Source organism: Maylandia zebra, linkage group LG17 (assembly GCF_041146795.1).
Source record: "Maylandia zebra isolate NMK-2024a linkage group LG17, Mzebra_GT3a, whole genome shotgun sequence".
NCBI lineage: Eukaryota > Metazoa > Chordata > Actinopteri > Cichliformes > Cichlidae > Maylandia > Maylandia zebra.
The window spans coordinates 3,905,418-3,927,903 of record NC_135183.1 but is presented as its reverse complement, the minus strand read 5'-3'; the positions used below and the strand labels follow the sequence as shown (position 1 = coordinate 3,927,903).

Sequence of the window (22,486 nt, the reverse complement as noted above, 5' to 3'; positions counted from 1 at the left end):
AATACTAAAAGTCCAGTTGCGTCAGCCACAGCGTCAAAGTCCAGCAAAATCGGAACGGGCAAGGAAAGCCCGGCGGCGTCCCCGGCCGTCCTGTCAGTCTCTCCGCTCCGGGGTACTGGAAAAGAGAGGGGCAGCGACAGTCACTGTTCTTTCCAGTGGCTCGGGATACTGCAGCACGATATGTCGCAGGACTTACCCCGAATGGGCAGAGCTCCTAAAGACATAGTGCTGGCGTGACACCGAAAAGCGACGTCACGCCAGCACTATGGTCTCGCCGTAGGAGGTAGGGCGCTGTCACGCTGCCAACTAATCCCCCACCGTAGCGTCCTCTGGCCTCAAGCTGTTCCAGCAGCAGCACAGCTCCCTCTGTCTCTCCGAACACTGGCCGTCGTATGCCCTCGCCACGTACTGCAATCACCGCCGGCTGTCACCTCTCAGGTGTGTCAAATTAGGGCGGAGTCTCTCCGGGACAAAACAGATTACCAAAACATGCAATACAAAAAATAAATAAAACACTCCACAATGAAACACAGCAAAAGACAACAAACATGCAAAGCAAGGGCCCAGGGCCCTGTTTCAGGAAGCCGGTTTAGAAAACTCAGAGTGAAAAACGACACTCACGGTTGAGTAACCCCGAACTGTCCAACTCGGAATATTCGGTTTCAGAAAGGCTGATAACAATTAGTTCAATCAACGCGGAGTTGCTACAACCCCAAGTTAAGCACGCGCACGAGGATACATAAAGCCCCGATCAGTGGAGCACAGATTAAGCGAGTCACCATGGAGACGGAGGGAAAGACGTATTTCACAGCGCTCGAGGCCGAAATTCTGATGGCAGCATATGCCGACAGCATGCACATCATGCAGAAAAAAAGTAACACAGCCTCAGCTGCAAAGGAAAGGGAGCATGCATGGCAAAACATAGCCGACAGAGTCAACGCGTGAGTGTTAATTTAAACATTGATCTAGGGATTTCCACCCATATAACATGTTATTTTATCATATGTCATTCTATTTATTATGTTATACATTTTATTTTGTGATGTGATGTGAGCGCAGGTGCAACCCAACAGGCCCCAAACGTTCCTGGCAGCAAGTAAAAATGAAGTATAAAAATATAGTCCAAACAGGTAAGGTGTAATTGTATTATGAGCCATAGTGCTTGGTCTGTGTGTCCTATGTAAATCAATTGCAGTTAGAGGCTACAGTAATATACCACCTGTAAGCACATATTGAAATTATCTGAGCACATCACAAGTACACATTTGCCTACTCTGTATGCCCAAATGTGTGCCGTCACAGCCAACAGAAAAAAAGCGGAGGCCCGAAAAACAGGTGGGGGTCCTCCACCACCACCACTCACAGAGGCTGAGCAGTTGGCCCTCAGCCAAAACAGTGGGCGCCCTGTGGCTGAAGGCATCTCTGCGGGGACATCCTCTGTGGCAACAACCCCACAAGACACAAGTGCCTACATAAGGGGTAAATCCAAAACAATACATGGCGTGCATACATCCATTCTGCACAGTCACCTTGACCAAAATGAACTATGTCGTAGTGAAGTTACTGTCCTACTGACAGAGAATGACAGTCATCAAACAGTTAGGTGAATAAACAACACTGAGACACTTGGAAACTGTTAACGTGCTGCACGGGTGAGGGCCCAGGGAGAGACTCACACACACCGAGCTGCAGTGGTACGTCTTTATTATGAGCATAGCAGTGTCCTTTAATTTTGCATACATGCGTGTGTGTGTGTTAACCTCCCACAGGGTGAGCTCCCTGTTCCCAGAGACAGAGCGAGTAGTACATTCCGTACCTTTCCCAATAAGTGTAACATATGAACATATACCTCAATGCAACATAAAGCTCATAAAAGCGTTTCCACCCTGACACCTACTGATTTTGCCTTCCCTCAGTGTCGGTTGTCTCTGAGAGCATACTGACAATGAGGTGTATGGTGATTGGTATGTCTGGTAATTGCCATTTGCGCCCACATAAGTCATGAGTGACCTGTATGAACCCCATATTCTTCCAGTTGACGGTGATGGTATACTGCATCTGGTGCAGCCCCCTGTTGAGCCAGACCGACATGCAGTTGTGAGTACTCGTAATACTCCACAGACTACATGTGTCAACAGTAGAACAGCAATGTTGTTAAATGTCTCCACCACAGGCACATGATGACAAAACAGTGACAGCTGCTACAGAGGAGGCCGCAACAGAGCCACACTATGAGGTATACAGTGTACAGTGGAAAATATAACAACTGACGACAATGTGGTACTATGATGACACCATGGACTTACTATGTCCCCGGCAGAGTGATGCTGGAAATGAAGAGGAAGAGGGTCCAGCCACTCCTACAACAAACCTTTCCACAGTGGGTTGTTCAGCACTGATTTACAACCAACCTAAGTAGGCATGTACTATGGATGCCAATGCTATGTCCCTTGTTGCAATAGCTCCCTGTGAAGCAGCTGTATAAGACATATCTGGCCAGGAAGATAAGAAAGTGCGACATGGAAATGGTGCACCTCCAGCTGCAGATCCAAAAGTCGAAGCTGGAGATTGTACTGCTGGAACAACAGTTAAGGGTGGGTGGAGTGATCATAGATGGACGAATCATGTCAGTGTTTGTACAACATACTAATATACGCATTTATTCTTTGTGTACAGGACATACAGGGTGACCAATAAAGGCAGTTGACCACAGTATCTGTGTATTTGTCTTGTAACATGTTGGGTTGACGGGTCACAGGAAATGGTTGTGGCATATGGGCATCTTTCATCCTGTACGTTCGTGGGTGGGTCAGGATGTTCATCGTGTGGATCACTGCTGTTGTCTGGTTCAGCTGGACACTGTTCACCTCTAATCGTGGCAATGTTGTGTAGGATCACACATGCCACAATGATGTCACATGCCCTTTCTGGGGTGACCCTGAGTCCACGAAGGCACTGGAACCGGGCCTTGAGCATTCCGATGGTCATTTCAACTCTGGCCCGTGTCCTGCAATGGGCCAGATTATAACGCTGCTGTGGGCCCGGTTCAGGGTCAGGGTAAGGGGTGAGCAAATAGGGTAGACATGGGTACCCCCTATCACCAAGCAGGTGGCCAGTGAACTCTCCTAGGACAGAAGAATACATGTCAGTGCAAACGTCCCTGTGGCAATTGGTCTCTGTATATTTCACAGTTACTTCGACCCACCATGTCCAAATTTGGTGCTCAGTGTACATTCCCGGAAGATTCGTGAGTCATGTACAGAGCCTGGCCACTTGGCTTCCACATTTGTGATGATGTTGGCAGCATCACATATGATCTGCCCAGTGCAGAGAACACATATTAGCATCCATTACCATGATGCCATCACTTGTTGGTGTGAAATGCTACAGGGAATTATGTACCTGTACATTGATGCTGTGGACGGACTTCCTGTTCACATAGTCTCCTTCATTTGCTGAGGGTGCAATGATTGGGATGTGGGTGCCATCTATACAGCCAATCACGCCTGGGAACCCTGGAAATTTATGTACCATTTGAGTGGTAGTTCACGTATCACCACATCATGCATTGAGTTTTGTTCATCCTGATACCTGCAATTTTGTGGAATCCCTCTTTGATGAATCTTGTGGGTCTGTGACCGGGGAACACCACAAACGAGTGCAGGAGACGTTTCAGTGCTACTGTGACATTCCTGACTGCCCGACAGACGGTAGCCTTGGAAACGTGCTCAGCGTCACCGATATTGTACAGAAAGCTCCCGTTTGCAAAGAAACGGAGTGCGGTACAAAGAATATGTAATGGACTGAGCGCATGTCCGCGATGTGTCACATGCGCAATATATGGCCTGAGGATGTTATCCAAATAACTTATTGATTGTGCTGAGAAACGGTAACGTTCGCACAGGAAATCATCAGGAAATGATAAGATGTCCATACGCGCTCTGATCACTCTCTCCCGGCGGAGTGCTCTGCGGAGAATTTGGGCTTCAAGATCTACTGGCTCTTCAAGGAAGGGACACGCCATGTCTGACACTTCCTGCTGTCAGGTTTCCGACAAAGAGGCGGGGTCAGTCAGGGTTAGTTGTAGTAAACCTGCTAGGGGGCAGGTTAGCTTCACGGCGTGTGTCGTCATAGTGACTCACTCAGGCTTCAGCTGAACTCGCTTTGTGAAACCGAAAACCCAGAGTTTTCGTTAACTCAGGGTATACTTACTCAGTTTTTCCACTAAACCGGCTTCCTGAAACAGGGCCCAGATGTCAAAAGATGTTTCATGAGTTGTCCTGCCTGATTTTCATCCTCTACACTTACAGTACACTGTCTTTATATTAGACAGTATAAAGTTGGTATGAAGGTGGAATTGAGTAAATGAATCTCAGCATCATCAGCTAAATTTCATATAAATCCCTGCTTCACTTGATGTAACCTAACTCTGACCAAGAAACCACAGCCACACCAGTCACACACTGTTTTTTACTTTAAATCCATCACAGTACAGCAAACTAACCGGTTTGCTATCCTGAATTAACCTGCAGAGGATTTTCATGCAGCCTTTAAATAGCACAATTAGTCTGCCTCAGTTTGTTTTGCAGCATGTTTCACAATATGAAAAAATATTATGTCACATGTACAGACCCAATATCTAACTTAAAAACATGAGGATTTCCAGTTTATCAAATCTCACTGAGCAGTTCTTCCTCTCTTCTTCTTCTCTTCTCTTGTCCTGTCTTTCTTATATTTCTCTATCTCTGAGTGAAGTTAGCTCTCTTTGTTTTCTTTCCCTGTGAAATACAGCAGCTGGAGCTTGCGCTAGCAACATACTGTGTGACAAACTACACGCTGCACACAAGTTTGTGTGTTTGCTGATGTTTGTTGAGTTGATAAAAACTTTGCATTTTAAATTACCTGACACTTTTAAAAAGTCACCCCCTTTATGCTTTCTCCTCTTCTGAATTCTTGCTCCTCTTCTCAAATACCGCAATTTACGGACACCTGCAGTCGTTCTGGTGTTGTGTAAAAAAACAAAAAACTAAAACAAAAAACACTGTCCGGCTTTTAAACCCTGACTTTAGCACACATCATCTCTTTTTATGCAACATGCTCTAGTGATTAATAAAGAAACAGGATTTCCTTTCATGTGTTTCTGTTTAGGCTTCAATAAGTGGTTTACACATTACATTGCTAAGAGCTAAAGCTTTAAAAAAAAGCTTTGATAGTAGTTGGATCTTTTGTAACAACTTGAAAAAATAACCTCAATAGTTACTTTTTTGTATTTCTCAGTGTTGGGATTACATTTAAGATGAAAGAGATAATTATGAATAAACTATTACATAGTAATTCAGTCCCAGTAACTATTTCTGAATTCCCCTTGTATTGCACACTGTATCCTAAGTAGAGCTGGGCGATAGAATGATAACGATATGTATTGCGAAATAACTTTTTCTCGATAGAAAACTTAAACTATTGCGATTGGCCTCATCTCTCTTGTCCTCTTAAAAAAAAAAAGATCTAGACAAGAGACATTAACTTAACCACTCTCATATGCTCTGTACCTACATCACCTTCCCTGACAGTTGTAGCTTGGCTCATCTGAGGGTGAAATTATAAGAATGTGTTATTTTGCAAAGTGCTCTCTAGGGTTCCTAAATAAAATATGGCATTGAGGTCATTTCTTTTGAATTAATCCCTTCTTCTGAAATATAAGAACCTCTCCTGGTTTTAATGGCACTTTGGATTTCCTTACTTTCTGTTCCACTTACATACCCAAATAGATGCTGACAAGCTGACACAGTAACATGGAAGAGGGAAAGACGTTGGAAAGGACTACTACAAATAAACCCAATGCCTAACAATGAAAAATGTAAAATAAGAACAATAATAATAATAATAAAGATAAAAGATGAAGTAACAAGTTTTTAGTTTTGTTTATTCCAAATGATCATCCAGATGTCTGTGACATGTGATGACAAACACCATAATGGAAGGCCTTAGTCATCACATGCTTAAACTCATCATATATTTTTGCATATGCTGAACAGGCAGTCAGACATGCTGTAAATGGGGGGTGGAAAACATGCTGCACTAATGAATTAGACTAACTATTCACTTTAGCTAAAGTTATTAAGTTAGCTAAAGAGTTGGGATGCTGTGTAAGACATAAATAAAGCTAAAATACAAAGGTTTGGACACCTTTTTGCATGTTTCCCTACTGTAGGGGTCTCTGCAAGCATACAGAGGGGGTACTCTGAGAGGGTCCAAGATGACAACTTTGGAATTCTACTAGAAACAGTCGATCATATTTGTCAAAGCTGAATTCAGGGCAAACTATGCTAAATTAGCGTTTTTAGCTAACAGCTACAATAAGCATAAAAGTTACCTTACGGCTATTATTTGTTAACTTGACGCTTGTTCTTATACATGTAATACATTTATTACCAACCTGAGAGTTTATCCGCTGGTCATTCGACATGACGAATGACTTCTGAAGTCTTAATTCAGCTCAAGACGCTGTAGATTCCCATCAGTAACACTTTCGGTCCGCTAGTAAAACGTAGTTCTATTAATCTGCGCTTGAACCGGAACCGGATGTAAGTTCCAAAAAACTGAATTTTGGAACTGAAATTGAATTGTAGAACTGAAACTGAATGGTGAGAAGTGAAACTGAAATTATTCGAGAGCTGAATTTTTAAAGGATAAAATGCAGTTTCAAAGCAAATCAATTCATTTTCAAAATATAAAATGCAATTTCAATTTAGTGATGATCATTTTCAAACCATAAATTCAATTTCAAATTAGACTAATTCAAATTCAGTTTTCAAAAGCATTTATTCAAGTTACAATTCAGATTCAATCTGAGCAATTCAAATTCAAATTTAACTTATTCAAATTCAGTTTCTGATGGCACAGATTTCTGCCCATAAGCGCGCACTGTAAATTGTGCCGAAAGCAAGTCTGGAAATACAATAAACTCAATGCTCAATCTCTGACTGAAAGCACTAATTCGTCATTCGGCTTTTGTCAGATTAAATGTGTGATTATAATCAAATTTATTGGTGAAAACTACAAATACTTTGAATAAAAACAGTGAAATACCTTAATACTCATAACCAAACAATTATGTTAATTTGACATGCAAATATTGTAAAAATTATAGTTTTAGTCAGTTGTTTTTAAAAATACAAGAATTATATGTATTATATATATCCATGCACTTTACAACTGCATGGATGTACTGGGCCTACTTTTAACATGATTCATGAAATGATGCAAATTCAGGGATAGGACTAATAAAAATGTTTTCACAGAAGATGTCATTGTGAACCTGAGAGGTTGCCTCTCTATTTATAGGCTATATAAAAATATACAATTAAAATTGTGTACATTATGTTTTTGGTTTTTTTTAATCATTCGGGCTATTTGCAGCCTATTGTAGAGTAACCTATAAGAAATTATTATTTAACGACTAAGTAATGCTTGTATTCTTTATGTTTCTTTTAATGGCAATGTGATACTTAGACAAGACTACTTTTTTGGGTTAGGTTAGCAATGTCTCATTATTACAGGCTAAACAAACTTACAGTTCGTGGCTAGTTCACTAGTTCATGACTATAGCTAACAAGCCAGCACGAGAGAGAAGACGGGAGAAGAAAACGTCGAACTTTTAGCAACTACGTTTTTAGGACAAATTACAAACATACGAATTCAAGTGTTTTTTTGAGGATCTGTGTTTATTCGTCAGAAAGTCTGCACGGTAAGTTTAATATCTTGGCAACTTTTTTTTCGAGATAAAAGCACCAGTTGATATTTAGACCAATGCTCAATAACCTAGCGCTAGCATGCTAGTTCAGCTGAAAAGCAAAGGCAAACTTTTGAAATACTAAAAATGATCATCTGCGTCTTTTGTAAAAAGGTATTGGTCACATTAAGAGGCTATGTACTACATTGCAGAGTACACAAGAATGAGCCTTGTTGTTTTTTTAAATGTGTTGGCGCCAATTGCAGCCAAACATTCACCACATACTCTGCTTTCAAGCGGCATTTTTATCGTGTGCACAATGCACCTGCACTTCAAGCTACTCCTAAAGCTCTTGTTGCAGATTTAAAATGTGCGGTTTCATTATGTGCCCGCCATTTCCAAACAGTGAAAGAGCTAGTGTCTCACTTAAACGATCATATTACAGAGGGCAGGTCTGTGTCATGTCCAGTAAGTGGTTGTAAGCATATGTTTACAAAAGTAATATATGCATTTTTTATTTCTTTTTTTTTTTCTGCTCATTCTGTTGGTTTTTGTTTTTTGCCCTTCTCCCCCGTCCCTCTTCTCAGCTGTTTCTCTTTCCCTCTTTCTTTCTCCCCTTCTTTCCCCCAGTCAAGTCTGTCCCGTATTCAGTAAGTGAAAATAAAATAAACAATAAAAGGTGAATCAAATGGACCATTACGGCAAGGCTGGGATGGTCAATTTGGTAAAGTAAATCCGTTGGGCATCTTTCTTTGCCTTTAGACAACAATTCTGATGGCAAAAGAGCCAAACGGGACAGGCAAAAAAAAAAAAAAGAAAAAAGAAAAAAAAGAAAAGAATGAAGGGTAAATTTAACTGGGAAAGAATAAGATAAAATATATAAATTAAAGTTGAAAATAAAATAACTATATATAATATATATATATATATATATATATATATATATATATATATATATATATATATATATATATGTATATATATATATATATGTATATATATATATATATGTATATATATATATATAATAAGAGCAGCTGTACAAGTATTGAATGGAAATGAAGAAATATGATGTCCAGTGTTGTGCAATCCACATTTGTAAGTGTCTTGTACAGTGCAAATATCCTTAAAGTGATTTAGTGATGAAGTGCATGCAAACCAGTAAACAAATTAAAACAAGCAAATACTGTTAAGAAACTATAATACAAAAACAGCTGGTGAAAATATAAATAATATGTAAACAACTTAACAACCCCCAAAGCGTCCAAGTCATGTCATGTCAACATCTAAACACAAGAGGGGGGAGGGGGAGCAAAGTGTGCCTGCTTTGTGCTGACACAGGAACGGCAAGTCCAGCAACCTGGCTGTTTGGCCTTTGCCAAAACCACAGCATTGCAAACAAGAGCGGAAGTAAAGAATCAATCTCACCAGGCTAGTATCGATCCGATACCGATGCAGACTTGGTATTGATATGATCAATATTTGGATCAATCCGCCTACAGCACTTTGTGAACCCTGGTTTTATGTTAGAGTGCTTTATAAATAAAGCTGGCATAGTATGTTCTAATTCTTTTTTTTTTTTTTTTTTTTTATTAATATTTTTGGATGGACAGAAACATTAATAAATAAATATACAACTGCAATAATCATACTGTCAGTTCTCTGTCCATTTCTAAACAAACAAACAAACTAAGACAAGCAAACAAACAACACACAAAAAAAAAAAAAAAAAAAAAAAAAAAAAAAAAAAAAAAATTTAGTATGTTCTAATTCTAATTCTAATTGTGATCTGCCTCTAGTTAAAGGTACAACAGAGAGCTTGGATAACCTCCAGCTCTATTGCAAATTGCAAAACCATGCCACCTTTCCTGGTTCCACTGCACATTCAGACTGCCAGCTTCCTTCATGTTCACCTTGCTTCTCCCATCCAAATGGATGGACTCATAACCACTGCTACATTATGAAGTGAAGTCTTGTATTTAGCACGTTTAGTGCAGTACACCACATATCACTTAAAGACCTTGAATCTATTCACTGTTTACCTTTTGACATCTCTCTCTAAGTTGGAAAATTATATCTTCTATTTCTGAGAGTAAATTGCACTGTTAAAAAAATGCAACTCGGAATTTGTAAGCCATTACATTTTTGATTCAGGATTTTTTGTTTGCTTTTATATCCTGTGCTGTCTGGCAGGTTTTGCAATCAGATTAGGCTTAACTCACATTCCAGAATTAAGGAAACTGACTCACACTTGGCTTTTCTCAAATCATCTTATCCTCTTTATCCTCAAAATACTATTTTGAATTTAATGTCTAAAATTTGATTTTAGTCTCAAAATGATACATTAAGATAATATGTTTATCCTAACATGTCATTAATACTTAGAGGTGGGAAAGATGGGAAGCTCAGATGTTTTGAAACTGTGTCGGGCCTCTGAAGCTCAGATGTTTCGAAACAGGTTCTAAACACCCAGGTCACATGACCACGACTAAATGAGGTTAGTGTACATCACCCTAGTTTCAAAAGCCAGTGAAGCTGCTTCAGGACAGGGGTGATGTGGTGAATAGAGGGAATATTAGTGATAACATGGGCAAGCAGAGACCCGGACACGTTGAAGCTTATTGGTAGAAAACAGTCATTTCTACAGTCATTGGTTAGACCAAAAAGAAGGTAATTACAGTAACAAGGCTATGAACTACTAGTACGATTTTCCGTCGTATTGAGACTGCAACAAAACGCTGCTTAAATTTAGAGTATTGAGACTTGCCATTGTGAAATGCACATCTTAAATGGTTCGTTGTAAGGCTCTTATTTTGAATGAATTTTTCGGACACTCCACACCAGTTGGTGGCGGTAATGCACCATTTTGATGTTTGCTAACCTTGTGAAGAAGAAGAAGAATTTTCCGGAAGTGTCGTCTGAACTGACTGTGAAGGTATTCGGTTACACTCTTTGGACTGCTCTGTGTTGTTTTCTGTTTAAAATTTCGGATTCTTCAGAAAAAGGAAACAGATAAGCAATCTGTAATCTTGGTAATTTAATCAACGGATATACCAAAAGCATTTATTGCCGTTTTCCCTAAAAGGGAGGTAAGTACACGGTTGAAGAACTAGTGTGCTGCGTCATTATGAGTTAGAGCCTTAGTGTTTTAGCAAGGCTAGCCGCAGCTAAGAAGCATGTGAGCGGACGGTAAAAGAGGACGTTTTATACTTCAACTTTCAAATGAATTAGACTGTATGTCTTGGATATATTTTACTCTCTCTTTCAATGTATCAGAACATTACTGATTAAATCAAAGCTAACCGTATTTTACGAATATTAGCTTGGCGGTAAGGCGAACGTGGTTTTAGGACAACCAGGGCTCTGTCAGCAAGCTCACTATAGAACTATAGTGAGCTTGCTGACAGAGCCCTTAATATTTGTGATGATGTTATTATTTGGTATCTCAATCTGCGAATGTTGCGATAATGCGGAAATGTATCTTTATATTGAACAAACGACTTTCTGTGGTGTGTTGTCGAGCACTTACTGTAAAAAGTACCTATTGTAGGTGAAGCTAATGCTGAGCCTTAGCTTAGCAAGAGGCTAGGTAAAGCTAGGCCTTAGCTTAGCAAGAGGCCATTATAAGTTCCTATTACGTTTAAGCAATAGATATCTCAGCGCGCCTGTAAGGAGAATGTGCCAGTACCTAACACGAAGTGGTTCATAAGTGATTTAATAGGAGTGAATTATTTTTCGAGCCCAAACGGGAAAATACTCTAAACGTCTTTCATATTAGTTTGGTAGAAAATAAACACTATGCCGACAATTTTATAAATGTTTGGATTATTCTGTACAGTTGTAAATTAGTTATTGTTCATTGGCCTGTGTTTACTGTATTACCTTTGTTTGGTAATCAAATCTACGCCAACATAATTGTATGTTTCTGTCTTTACATGTTCAGGTCTTTGTGGACAGGTTTCTTGCAGTCCAGCTGACAAACCACAATGATCACTAGAAGAAGTCGCACTGTCACCAACACAAAAGTGCAGTCTCCAGAGGTTGAGGCGGTAGATGTGGAAAGTATGAAAGATCTTCCGATTCCATGTGACGGATTCCGAGTTAAAGATGTGGATGTTGCTGGAGTAGAGCTTGATGACCTGTTTGAAGACTTAAAATGGACACTAGACAGAGATGCTTCATCCTCGCTCTTCAATATTGATTTGGCTGATCTCTGTGTGTACAACACCAAAGATGGAGACTCCGGGCTTGAAGCTTCAACTGCCTCATCTCCTGAGAGATATTCCTCTGACTCCCAGAACAGCAGGCAAAAACAGTCAAGTCACGTGACTAACAAAAATGCAATCGCTGCCAGATTAAATCGTCTCAAGAAGAAGGAATATGTCAATAGCTTGGAGCAGAAGATCGGCATGCTTTCAACGGAAAATAGCACGCTCAAAATAGAAAATTCTCAGCTGACCAAGAGAGTGGAAGAGTTGGAAGATGAAACCAGGTACTTGAGGGCTGTGCTGGCAAATGAGAGCATGTTAGCCCAGCTCTTGTCCAGGCTGAGCGGTGTGAATGGGATGAAATTATCTTCCTCACTTTTCCAGGGGCCCAACTCAAACGAGCACGACTACGCCCTGCCCAGGAAATGGGCCAGAGTGGAGGAAAAAGAAACATCTGGTGGCGTGTGTCTTCATGTGGACAAGAATCATGTCTCAGTGGAGTTCTGCACCAAGTGTGCAGAGAGTGCAAGCACGGTGCTCAAAATGTAGGGTCAAGTACTTCTCTTTGTTTTCAGATATTGAGACTGAGCTTGATGGGGCTCAGTGTGCTGAACTTGAGGCTGGATGAACGCTTTGAATTGATTAATTACCTAAGAACTGTGCATGTGTTTTTGTGTGATGATGGAGTTCATGTTGCTGCTAAACCTTGTTGACAGTTTCTTCTAGGTAATTGGTTGATCCACCATGCGGGATGAGTGGCTTTCAGAACGCCTTTGTCTGCTTGACTCCATGGTAAGGATCAGACAAGAACAGACATTTTCTGTTTTGTTTTATTTCACAGGGTATAGCATTCAGCCGCGACGCCAGTGTTTTTGTTTCTATAACTTTATTTTCCTGCTAGTTTTTGAGCACGTCTTTTCCATATGGATTGTTGTTATAGGAAATAACTTGATTAAAGTTAATTAGGTTTTACTCTTAATTGTCTTTTATCTTTAATCTTAAGATGTTAAGATAAAGGTGCGGGTCCACAAAGAGTGATCTTATATCGTCTCAAATTGGAAAAGCAATAATCTGTCGGAAGACAATTTTTTTGTATGTTCAGTTTTTGTAGAACTAATCTCTTTGTGAACCTGCACCCCTGTACAAAAGAATACTTTCATTTAGCGCCACCTATTTTTCTTTATGCTAAAGTGGATTCTGCTGGTGGAAGGGGAAGAGGCTGGACAAGCGGCTGCCATCGTGGCCTGGTATTTTTTTAAAGGTAGTATCGGTATCAAATGGTATTTGTGATCCTATTTCATCACTACTCCACAACATCTGTAGCTGCTGATCCTGTCAGCATAGCTCCCGCAGCATTTTTAAGGGCTGACAATAGCTTCTCGTTTATGCAAACACAAGTTTAACAGTCTAAGAATTATAACTTGTATATATTGTTGGAATGTATATTTAACATACTCAGAAAAATCTGCTGTACGTGGAAAAAAATGTGTAAATGTGTACATAACTCTGAACACATACTGTTTTAGGTAAATGGCCTTTGAGAAATGTTGGACAAATAAATCTTATTTACAGTACTTTTGACTTAAAAGCATCTGCTGGTTTTGTTTTGTTTTTGAGTCTTGTTTAGTACTGTTGATATTAATGTGTCTCTTTTTCTCTCTCTAAACAGCAAGCTCTCTGCCGATAAACTGAACATTTGGGTCAAGTCTGGTAAAGGTTGTCAAAACAAATGACCAAGACCTCATTTGATGGAAGCACAAAGCATGAGGGCCCACAGGGGTTTTCTTGCCCATGTTTTATCCCATTTACTTCAGATTACACAGCCACATCCTACACCTAAAATTAGTGGCGTTTTTATAGGTCTCGGTCAGTCCACTTAAACTGTACCAAGCCAGTCCCTGGTGATCTTTTCACTCCTACACGTCAGGGTATATTTACACTGCTGGGATTGCCAGCCATGTGACTGTCAAACACCATTTTCAGTAATTGTGTAGTTACTTTGGAACAGGAAACCTTACTTTGAGCTTAACTCATTAGTTCAATTCAAATGTTCGGCTTTCATAAGTTGCTCTATCCTTAAGTTTGCGTCACATGAAAAGCTGTCCATGTGAAAACTAGTGGAAAGCTTTTATTTTCAAGTGAAAATGGGTGTAATGAGTCAGATCTCTACACAGTAAAGTGTGGTCTGTAGACAGCAGATGGATTTAAGTGAATTGCTTTAATTTCAATCACTAATATTGTATACATTGTAATATAGTTTATTTGAAAACTACCTTTGATCCACTGAGATCTTTCATTTTTCTTCAGTGCGCGTATGCAGACTGGAATGATTGATCAGCCAGGCATTAAATTGTGATGCATGTGAAAGTGGAGTCTATTAGGTGAGCTTAGCATGGAAACCAAATAAGTACATAGCTTCTCTGACTGTCCAAAGTTTATATATTTTTCTTCTCGTGATGGTTAGCTACAGGCTGTTGGACTCTGATTTGAAAGTGTTGTATAACATTGCAGAAAACCAAAACCATCGACAGTGGGAAACTCATTCACTCACAAGTCAGACTGTAAGATCTGTAGCTTAATGATCATCTGTGTCAATCCTCATGGATATCAGTCTGCATGTGAGCTGTATACTTAAAAAAAAAAAATCCCCCCCACTTGTAGTACAAATGGCACTGTTTTGTTTTTTTTAATGTATGAATTCACATACCTCATGTATGCCTAAAGAAGTCACCCCCTGCTGGCAATGAGGAATAATGCATATTTAAGGTACTTGAAGCATTGCATGTGACATACGTGGACATTGTTGACTATTTGTTGTACAACTGTGTAAGAAATGAGCAGTTTCAGCTCCAGTCAGTTTAAATCAGGGGTGTCCAACATACGGCCCGGAGGTCAGACTTGATCCAGGAAAGATGCCAACCTACTAGATGTCTTTGGAAAATGTGGAGGGCATAGAATTTGGACTTTATTTACATAGCTTTGGCAGCTGCCTGTGCTGCTAATAAAAACACTGCCACAGACATTCATACTACGAAGTAATAGACAATTAAATGATAGAGAAGTTTCCTAATTACAGGGCAGTCTGGGTAATTAAAAAAAAAAACTACTGTCGTTTTATGTTTACTTCTTACAGTTTAAGACCAAAGGATCATGCTGAGCTGCATTTCTTTGTCATGTAGTAACACTGAGATGTGCTGTTGGGATATTGCAGGGATTAGATTTGCAGTTAAACAACTTCTTGTGTGTGTATAGTTTATTAATCAATGGGGGGGGGGGTGGAATTACTCTCTCTGCCTTTAACCCATTCACTCAGTGAAGCAGTGGGCAGCCACATCAGGTGCCCGGGGAGCAGTTTGTAGGAATGGTACCTTGCTCAGGATAGCCGTTCAGCAAATTTGAACCCCCGACCTTCCAATTATGGGGCAAACACGCTACCTACTGAGCTATCATGGACAGTATCCCGCATTCTTGATTTTTAGTTCACAAACACTTCTTGGCTTACAACTCCTGAAACTTTGGAGGCTTTTTATACAGCTCTTTATACAGTAAAGTTACAGTGGGATACAAATAATATCAGGGTGATCCTGCCACAATTTGTTCCCCCTGTCCAAATCGCGGAAAAACACTAGTTTATGTTTCTAAAACCATTTTGCACAGCTGCATTTTTTTGAAAAATGTATCAATAGTAATGTTGAATATTATCACACAGGAAAAAAAACAACTACACGTAAAATAATTCCATCATGGCGCCTGTCTTTCTAAATGGAGGGACACTAATTGCGTGTGTATATGTAAGCGTGTAAAAACTGCAGATAGGAAGATTATCCATCTGCCATTGTAGAAATTCATCTCATGTAAACATGGCGCACAGCGTGACGTGAAAAAAGGCACATACCTTTTGACGTTGCTTGACAAACTCCTCGTCCACAAGTAAATACAAAAACTGAGTTTTTGAAAATCTCCAAATCTGACAGTTCTCCTTTTTCGGCAATTTGAAACGGCGTTTACGTGTGAACGAAAGGTCCAAACGCATAGAAAAAGCTGCGTTTTCAAAAATACCCGTGTAGATGTGGATGTAACAAAAAACAGTTAGTAGTTTATTGCTACCTGTAATTTATTGCAGCTTTTATTTGTTTAATTGGTTTACTAAATGTTTGAGGTGTGAAATAAACTAGGGGATTTAGGTGGTGGGGGGCGCAAAGATTTTCTTGTAAAACAAAGGGGGGCCTAGCAAAAAAAAGTTTCAGAACCACTGTTCCAGTGAATGCCATATTTTAATTCATTTTTGTGTTTAATATATTTTGTGAAAGCACTGTTTTGACATCGACCTATTTGGTGCATGTTATACAGTGCGTGTTTCAAGTTTCACATAAATTGGTTCACTTTCAGCACTTTTAATGGAACCACCAGGCATAGAAGTGGTTTGCTTTGCACCAGGTCCAAGTACAGAGCTTTCCATCAGTTTCAACCCCAATTCTGAAGAAGCTGACAAAGTGTAATGACATGCATCTCTCATAAAACTACAGTTTAATCACAATGTATCTCAGGTAACATCAAATGTTTAAGCTGAGGAAATGTACTATTTTGAGAGAAAATTACTCATTTGAAATTTTGGCAGCAGCACGTGATCAGAAAGTTGAGGCCAGCCCATGTTTACTACAATGTTGCAGTAGTCCTTTAACCTCCTAGGACCTGCCGTCCACATATGTGGACATCACATTTTAGGTTATTTAGACCAAAATACTCAATTTTGCCCTACATGGGCCTGATATCTACTTATGAGGACATTATACTGCTACTGTTCTATCAAAATTTTAAACGAGTATCCTCATATGTGGCTCTCATTCTTCTTAAAAACAAAAATAAGGTAAAAAAAAAAATCTGGTAATTCTTTGTTTTTACATTCATTGGGCCCCAATATGCCCAAATATCAAAGAGAAATTAAAAATGCATGTTGTGGAAGAGTTCGGGTCTTAGGAGGTTAACGTGTTTAAAAAAATAACTCCCGGAGAGCAGCCATTTGGCTTTTCTACCTTTAAAACCCGGAGAGCAGCCAAATGGCTGGTAGGCTTTTAGCTAAGCTTTAGCTTCAGCCAAGTGGAAGTTAAATTGGCTAGTCATTCATATGTAAATTAGGTTGTTACCTGGGAATTCTGGAGGGAGGGGAGTGGGGGTGTGTGGATGAGGGGGTGGGCGAGCTGCTAAAAGCTGTGAACTTCCTTTTGTGTTCGTCTTGATGCATTCTCAATCATCCAGGGAAATAAATCTCCAAAAGTCATCAACTTGGGAGTGTTTCAGTTTGCCATCTTAGGGAGAAATCAACACACATGGTGGGTGTATGTCCTTTGTTGCTGAGATTTATTGATAAAAACAGTACAAAAAACCAACCATTTGTACACATATTTACAAATGGCCTGCTGAGTGGTGCACGGAGCATGTTCATTGGTTCATGGACCTCCCTGAACTAATGGCATTTATTGCAATTGTCATCTTGCGGGGGGTTAACAGGGTTCCATCTCTAAATGACTGCTGGTCAGCAAACCTGGGAAACCCACAGATAATTGGAACTATGGCACGAAACCGCTTCCAAGACATCATGCAACACCTACGCTTTGATGACAAGTCCACCCGCAGTGATCGAGCAAAGACTGATAAGTTTGCTGCAATTGCAGCGAACTTATGTGAAACTTATGTGAAACTGGGTGTGGGTCCCAATCAGCCAGAGTTTCGGGTGAGTTCATTGTGAAACCTGGCCCCACCTTATGCAAATTCCTGAGATCAGATGGCCCAGGATGTGAGTGGGCGTTAAGGTGTCTGGGAAGGGATCTCAAAACTGGATTATAGATGGCAGAGAGTTGGTGTCCACTGTGAGCGACCATCTTTGAACAGAGGCGGTGGTTTACGACACCAACTCTCTGCCATCTATAATCCAGTTTTGAGATCCCTTCCCAGACATGGTCAAAAGTATTGGCACCCTTCACGAGTGTCTTTTGCAGTGATATGTCACACTTTAGCATTTTAAAATCCAAAGCAAAGGTTATAGGTAGTCAGACGTCAGCTGACGCTTGGTCTAGCCCTGAGTCTCGGCCAGGCTTGGACCCGGATTCAGACTGTTATTTTATTAAAACAAACAACAACAACAACAAAAAACAACTGAATCCGGCTCCAAAGCCGACCAAGACTCAGAGCCAGACCTGGGGCCCGTTCTTCGTACGTCGCTTACTACATCCAAGATCAAATGACACATCCAAGACCAAATCATCACGCTAACCGTGAGCTCGCTAATCCGGTTCTCCGAACACACCTGCTGTTGACGATTAGTACAGCTGGATGAAGTAATGTGAGATCATTGGGTGTCGTAAAAGGGGCTACGCATCGATAGTAGAAACATTGATCGGCTTCCCAAATCCACCTTCGCTTTTATAGCCGTGGTCTCCCATCTTGATTACACGAAGTAATTTACTATTACTACTCTGAAATATGAATTACATCTGTAATAATCACATACATGTAATAGAATGTTAATAGTACATTTCCCTTTTTTAGGAAATGACCTGTATGTATCTGTATGGAATCAATAAAAGGATCAAGTGCTGCATTATCTTTAGTTACATTGATATTATTTATTTATGGTGAAACAGTGGTGGAATATCGCTGTTGCTTTCGTATAAATGAAGCGGACATACCTGCGTGGCCGCGATCTAATCCTGTTTACATAAAGTAAACCTGCTCCCGAGCAGGTTTACGCTTACGGCTCTGTTGCTATGACAGCAAGTCCCGGATGAGCTTCAGGGAACCGAACGATCCAAGATCACGCGAAATCGTCAACAATCTAATCCAGCTAACTTACTTAGCGAGGTACGAAGAACGGGCCCCTGGACTCCAACCACATCAAAGCCAGACTCCAGATCCCAGAGTCTCAGTTATGAGTAATAACAAAGCCATATTTGCTCACCTCTGAAGAAACTCTAAAGTGGAAGCCAGCTCAGATGGATAATGGATGTTAAAATTGTAGTAGCTCCCACAAATAAGATCCACAATGTTTTTCAACTGGAGAGCTAACTGCCATACTTCATCCTCATGGTTTTGTATTTTGTCACCAATCAAAACTGGCAGCAATCTCAAAAGGTTCCAGTTTTGAACGGCTTGCCCTGATAATTTGGATCCGTCAGGTTTGACAGTACATGGCTTTGTAAGTGCTTCGGATCCTTTATATTTAAACTGTTTAATGACAGATAGACTGGAAGAAGTTTGTGCGTCTTTTTAGCAGAACCCAGGGGATTCACTACCTCAAATGAACAAAACAGTGAAGAAGGCGCAGCAGCGCCTCTTCTTTCTCAGGAGACTGAAAAGATTTGGCATGAGCCCTCGCATCCTCAGGACCTTCTATCACTGTGCCATTGAGAGCATCCTCACTGGATGCATCACCACCTGGTATGGCAACAGCACCGCCTACAACCGCAAAGCTCTCCAGCGAGTAGTGCGGTGCTCTGAACGGATAATTGGAGGTGAGCTTCCCTCCCTCCAAGACATCTATAGGAAGTGATGCCTGAGGAAAGCGGGGAGGATCATCAAGGACTCCAGTCACCCCAGCCATAAACTGTTCAGACTACTTCCATCAGGAAGGAGGTTCTGCAGCATCCGGTCCCGTACCAGCAGACTGAGAGACAGCTTCTTCCATCAGGCCGTCAGACTGCTGAACACGTCATAGACACCTCACCTTCACTACTGGAACTTCAACATTATGCACTCCATACTGTACAGTAATGCCACTGTTTTGCACATGTCTCAACTCTGTATATTTTTATATATTTTATTTATTGACTCTATTTAATTTGTAAAATATGTGTATACACACACACACACACGTAGAAAAACATTTAGTATACACATCCAGAAATTATTATTTTTTGCATATACTATTATATATTGTACGTATATTTATTAGTTTCAGATTTAGCCATTCGTATATTTTGCCTGTTTATGTTATTGTATTTTGCACAACTCTGTTGCTTGTGAAGCTCGCACACAAGAATTTCACTCGCATGTGCTGTACCAATGTACCTGCACATGTGATGTGACAATAAAAGTGATTTGATTTGATTTGATTTGAATCTTGGTACAAAATCAGTTTGAGGCTTTCAGGGTTTTCATTAAAGAACTGGTGACATTTGAAAAATTTTCCATCATATAAATCCTTAAAAATTTCTACATCAGGACCCCCAAACTGTTGTGACTGTGTATTCCTCCATAACTGTGACTCTAAAAAGCTCTTCAGAGTTTCTCCAACTGGTATGTAGTAAGCAAATTTTCCTGTCATGTTTTCATCCATTCCCAATGGCACTTTCTTGGGTTCTGTGTATTTAAACATTTTTTTGAATGTTTGATTTCTGGTGTGTGTTGTTCCTAGTTGTCCCTGATGGCAAGCAGAGAGCAAATCTGACTCTTTAATGCAGTCACAGATTTTAGTGACTGCTTCATCTGATGGGTTCATTTCATTTTTTAGTAAACAACTTACCTTATTTATTGTGTAGGCTTGACCCAATTCGTGCACATTCTGCATTTCCTCAGCAATAGTCTGTATAGTAGAGGCAGGAATTAGCAGCTGTCCTTGCAGTTTAAGGTAAAAGAGACACATGCTTCTGAGATAAGAATGACTATCCTTCTCTGGCATATCACTGGCTGAACTAGCAGATGGCATGGCTTCATCTGTGTTTTCTGAATATTCTGTACTGTCATTTGGGGGCTGAGGACAATCGTACATGTCATCAATACCATCTGGGGAACAAGCTTTATGCTTCCTACACATGTGAGAAGTAAATGATGACTTTTTTGTAAACATATGCTTACAACCACTTACTGGACATGACACAGACCTGCCCTCTGTAATATGATCGTTTAAGTGAGACACTAGCTCTTTCACTGTTTGGAAATGGCGGGCACATAATGAAACCGCACATTTTAAATCTGCAACAAGAGCTTTAGGAGTAGCTTGAAGTGCAGGTGCATTGTGCACACGATAAAAATGCCGCTTGAAAGCAGAGTATGTGGTGAATGTTTGGCTGCAATTGGCGCCAACACATTTAAAAAAACAACAAGGCTCATTCTTGTGTACTCTGCAATGTAGTACATAGCCTCTTAATGTGACCAATACCTTTTTACAAAAGACGCAGATGATCATTTTTAGTATTTCAAAAGTTTGCCTTTGCTTTTCAGCTGAACTAGCATGCTAGCGCTAGGTTATTGAGCATTGGTCTAAATATCAACTGGTGCTTTTATCTCGAAAAAAAAGTTGCCAAGATATTAAACTTACCGTGCAGACTTTCTGACGAATAAACACAGATCCTCAAAAAAACACTTGAATTCGTATGTTTGTAATTTGTCCTAAAAACGTAGTTGCTAAAAGTTCGACGTTTTCTTCTCCCGTCTTCTCTCTCGTGCTGGCTTGTTAGCTATAGTCATGAACTAGTGAACTAGCCACGAACTGTAAGTTTGTTTAGCCTGTAATAATGAGACATTGCTAACCTAACCCAAAAAAGTAGTCTTGTCTAAGTATCACATTGCCATTAAAAGAAACATAAAGAATACAAGCATTACTTAGTCGTTAAATAATAATTTCTTATAGGTTACTCTACAATAGGCTGCAAATAGCCCGAATGATTAAAAAAAACCAAAAACATAATGTACACAATTTTAATTGTATATTTTTATATAGCCTATAAATAGAGAGGCAACCTCTCAGGTTCACAATGACATCTTCTGTGAAAACATTTTTATTAGTCCTATCCCTGAATTTGCATCATTTCATGAATCATGTTAAAAGTAGGCCCAGTACATCCATGCAGTTGTAAAGTGCATGGATATATATAATACATATAATTCTTGTATTTTTAAAAACAACTGACTAAAACTATAATTTTTACAATATTTGCATGTCAAATTAACATAATTGTTTGGTTATGAGTATTAAGGTATTTCACTGTTTTTATTCAAAGTATTTGTAGTTTTCACCAATAAATTTGATTATAATCACACATTTAATCTGACAAAAGCCGAATGACGAATTAGTGCTTTCAGTCAGAGATTGAGCATGCACCGGTTTATTGTATTTCCAGACTTGCTTTCGGCACAATTTACAGTGCGCGCTTATGGGCAGAAATCTGTGCCATCAGAAACTGAATTTGAATAAGTTAAATTTGAATTTGAATTGCTCAGATTGAATCTGAATTGTAACTTGAATAAATGCTTTTGAAAACTGAATTTGAATTAGTCTAATTTGAAATTGAATTTATGGTTTGAAAATGATCATCACTAAATTGAAATTGCATTTTATATTTTGAAAATGAATTGATTTGCTTTGAAACTGCATTTTATCCTTTAAAAATTCAGCTCTCGAATAATTTCAGTTTCACTTCTCACCATTCAGTTTCAGTTCTACAATTCAATTTCAGTTCCAAAATTCAGTTTTTTGGAACTTACATCCGGTTCCGGTTCAAGCGCAGATTAATAGAACTACGTTTTACTAGCGGACCGAAAGTGTTACTGA

The 22,486-nt window shown here is 39.7% G+C and overlaps 1 protein-coding gene and 2 long non-coding RNA genes across 4 annotated transcripts; 2 read left to right on the top strand and 1 right to left on the bottom strand.

The window, feature by feature from the left end:
• On the bottom strand, window positions 1-21,391 carry LOC143413122 (uncharacterized). Its single transcript, XR_013093704.1, has 3 exons — window positions 21,254-21,391; window positions 20,459-20,518; window positions 1-460 (listed from the first exon to the last, which is right to left on the bottom strand). It is a non-coding gene; the product is annotated as an uncharacterized LOC143413122 (long non-coding RNA).
• LOC112431689 (uncharacterized) lies at window positions 2,477-2,713 on the top strand. The gene is made up of 2 exons (XR_003022623.2): window positions 2,477-2,594; window positions 2,677-2,713. It is a non-coding gene; the product is annotated as an uncharacterized LOC112431689 (long non-coding RNA).
• On the top strand, window positions 10,646-13,531 carry crebzf (CREB/ATF bZIP transcription factor). 2 transcript variants are annotated; one of them, XM_004575906.6, is made up of 5 exons: window positions 10,646-10,821; window positions 11,676-12,224; window positions 12,325-12,485; window positions 12,657-12,732; window positions 13,132-13,531. In XM_004575906.6, exons 2-4 carry the CDS (start codon window positions 11,719-11,721, stop codon window positions 12,668-12,670), a joined length of 681 nt encoding a protein of 226 aa, XP_004575963.3. In that variant the 5' UTR covers window positions 10,646-10,821; window positions 11,676-11,718; the 3' UTR covers window positions 12,671-12,732; window positions 13,132-13,531. The 2 variants fall into 2 exon arrangements, with proteins under 2 accessions (XP_004575963.3, XP_004575961.2); XM_004575904.6 differs by having other exon boundaries at window positions 11,676-12,485.
• Window positions 21,392-22,486: the final 1,095 nt, after the last annotated feature.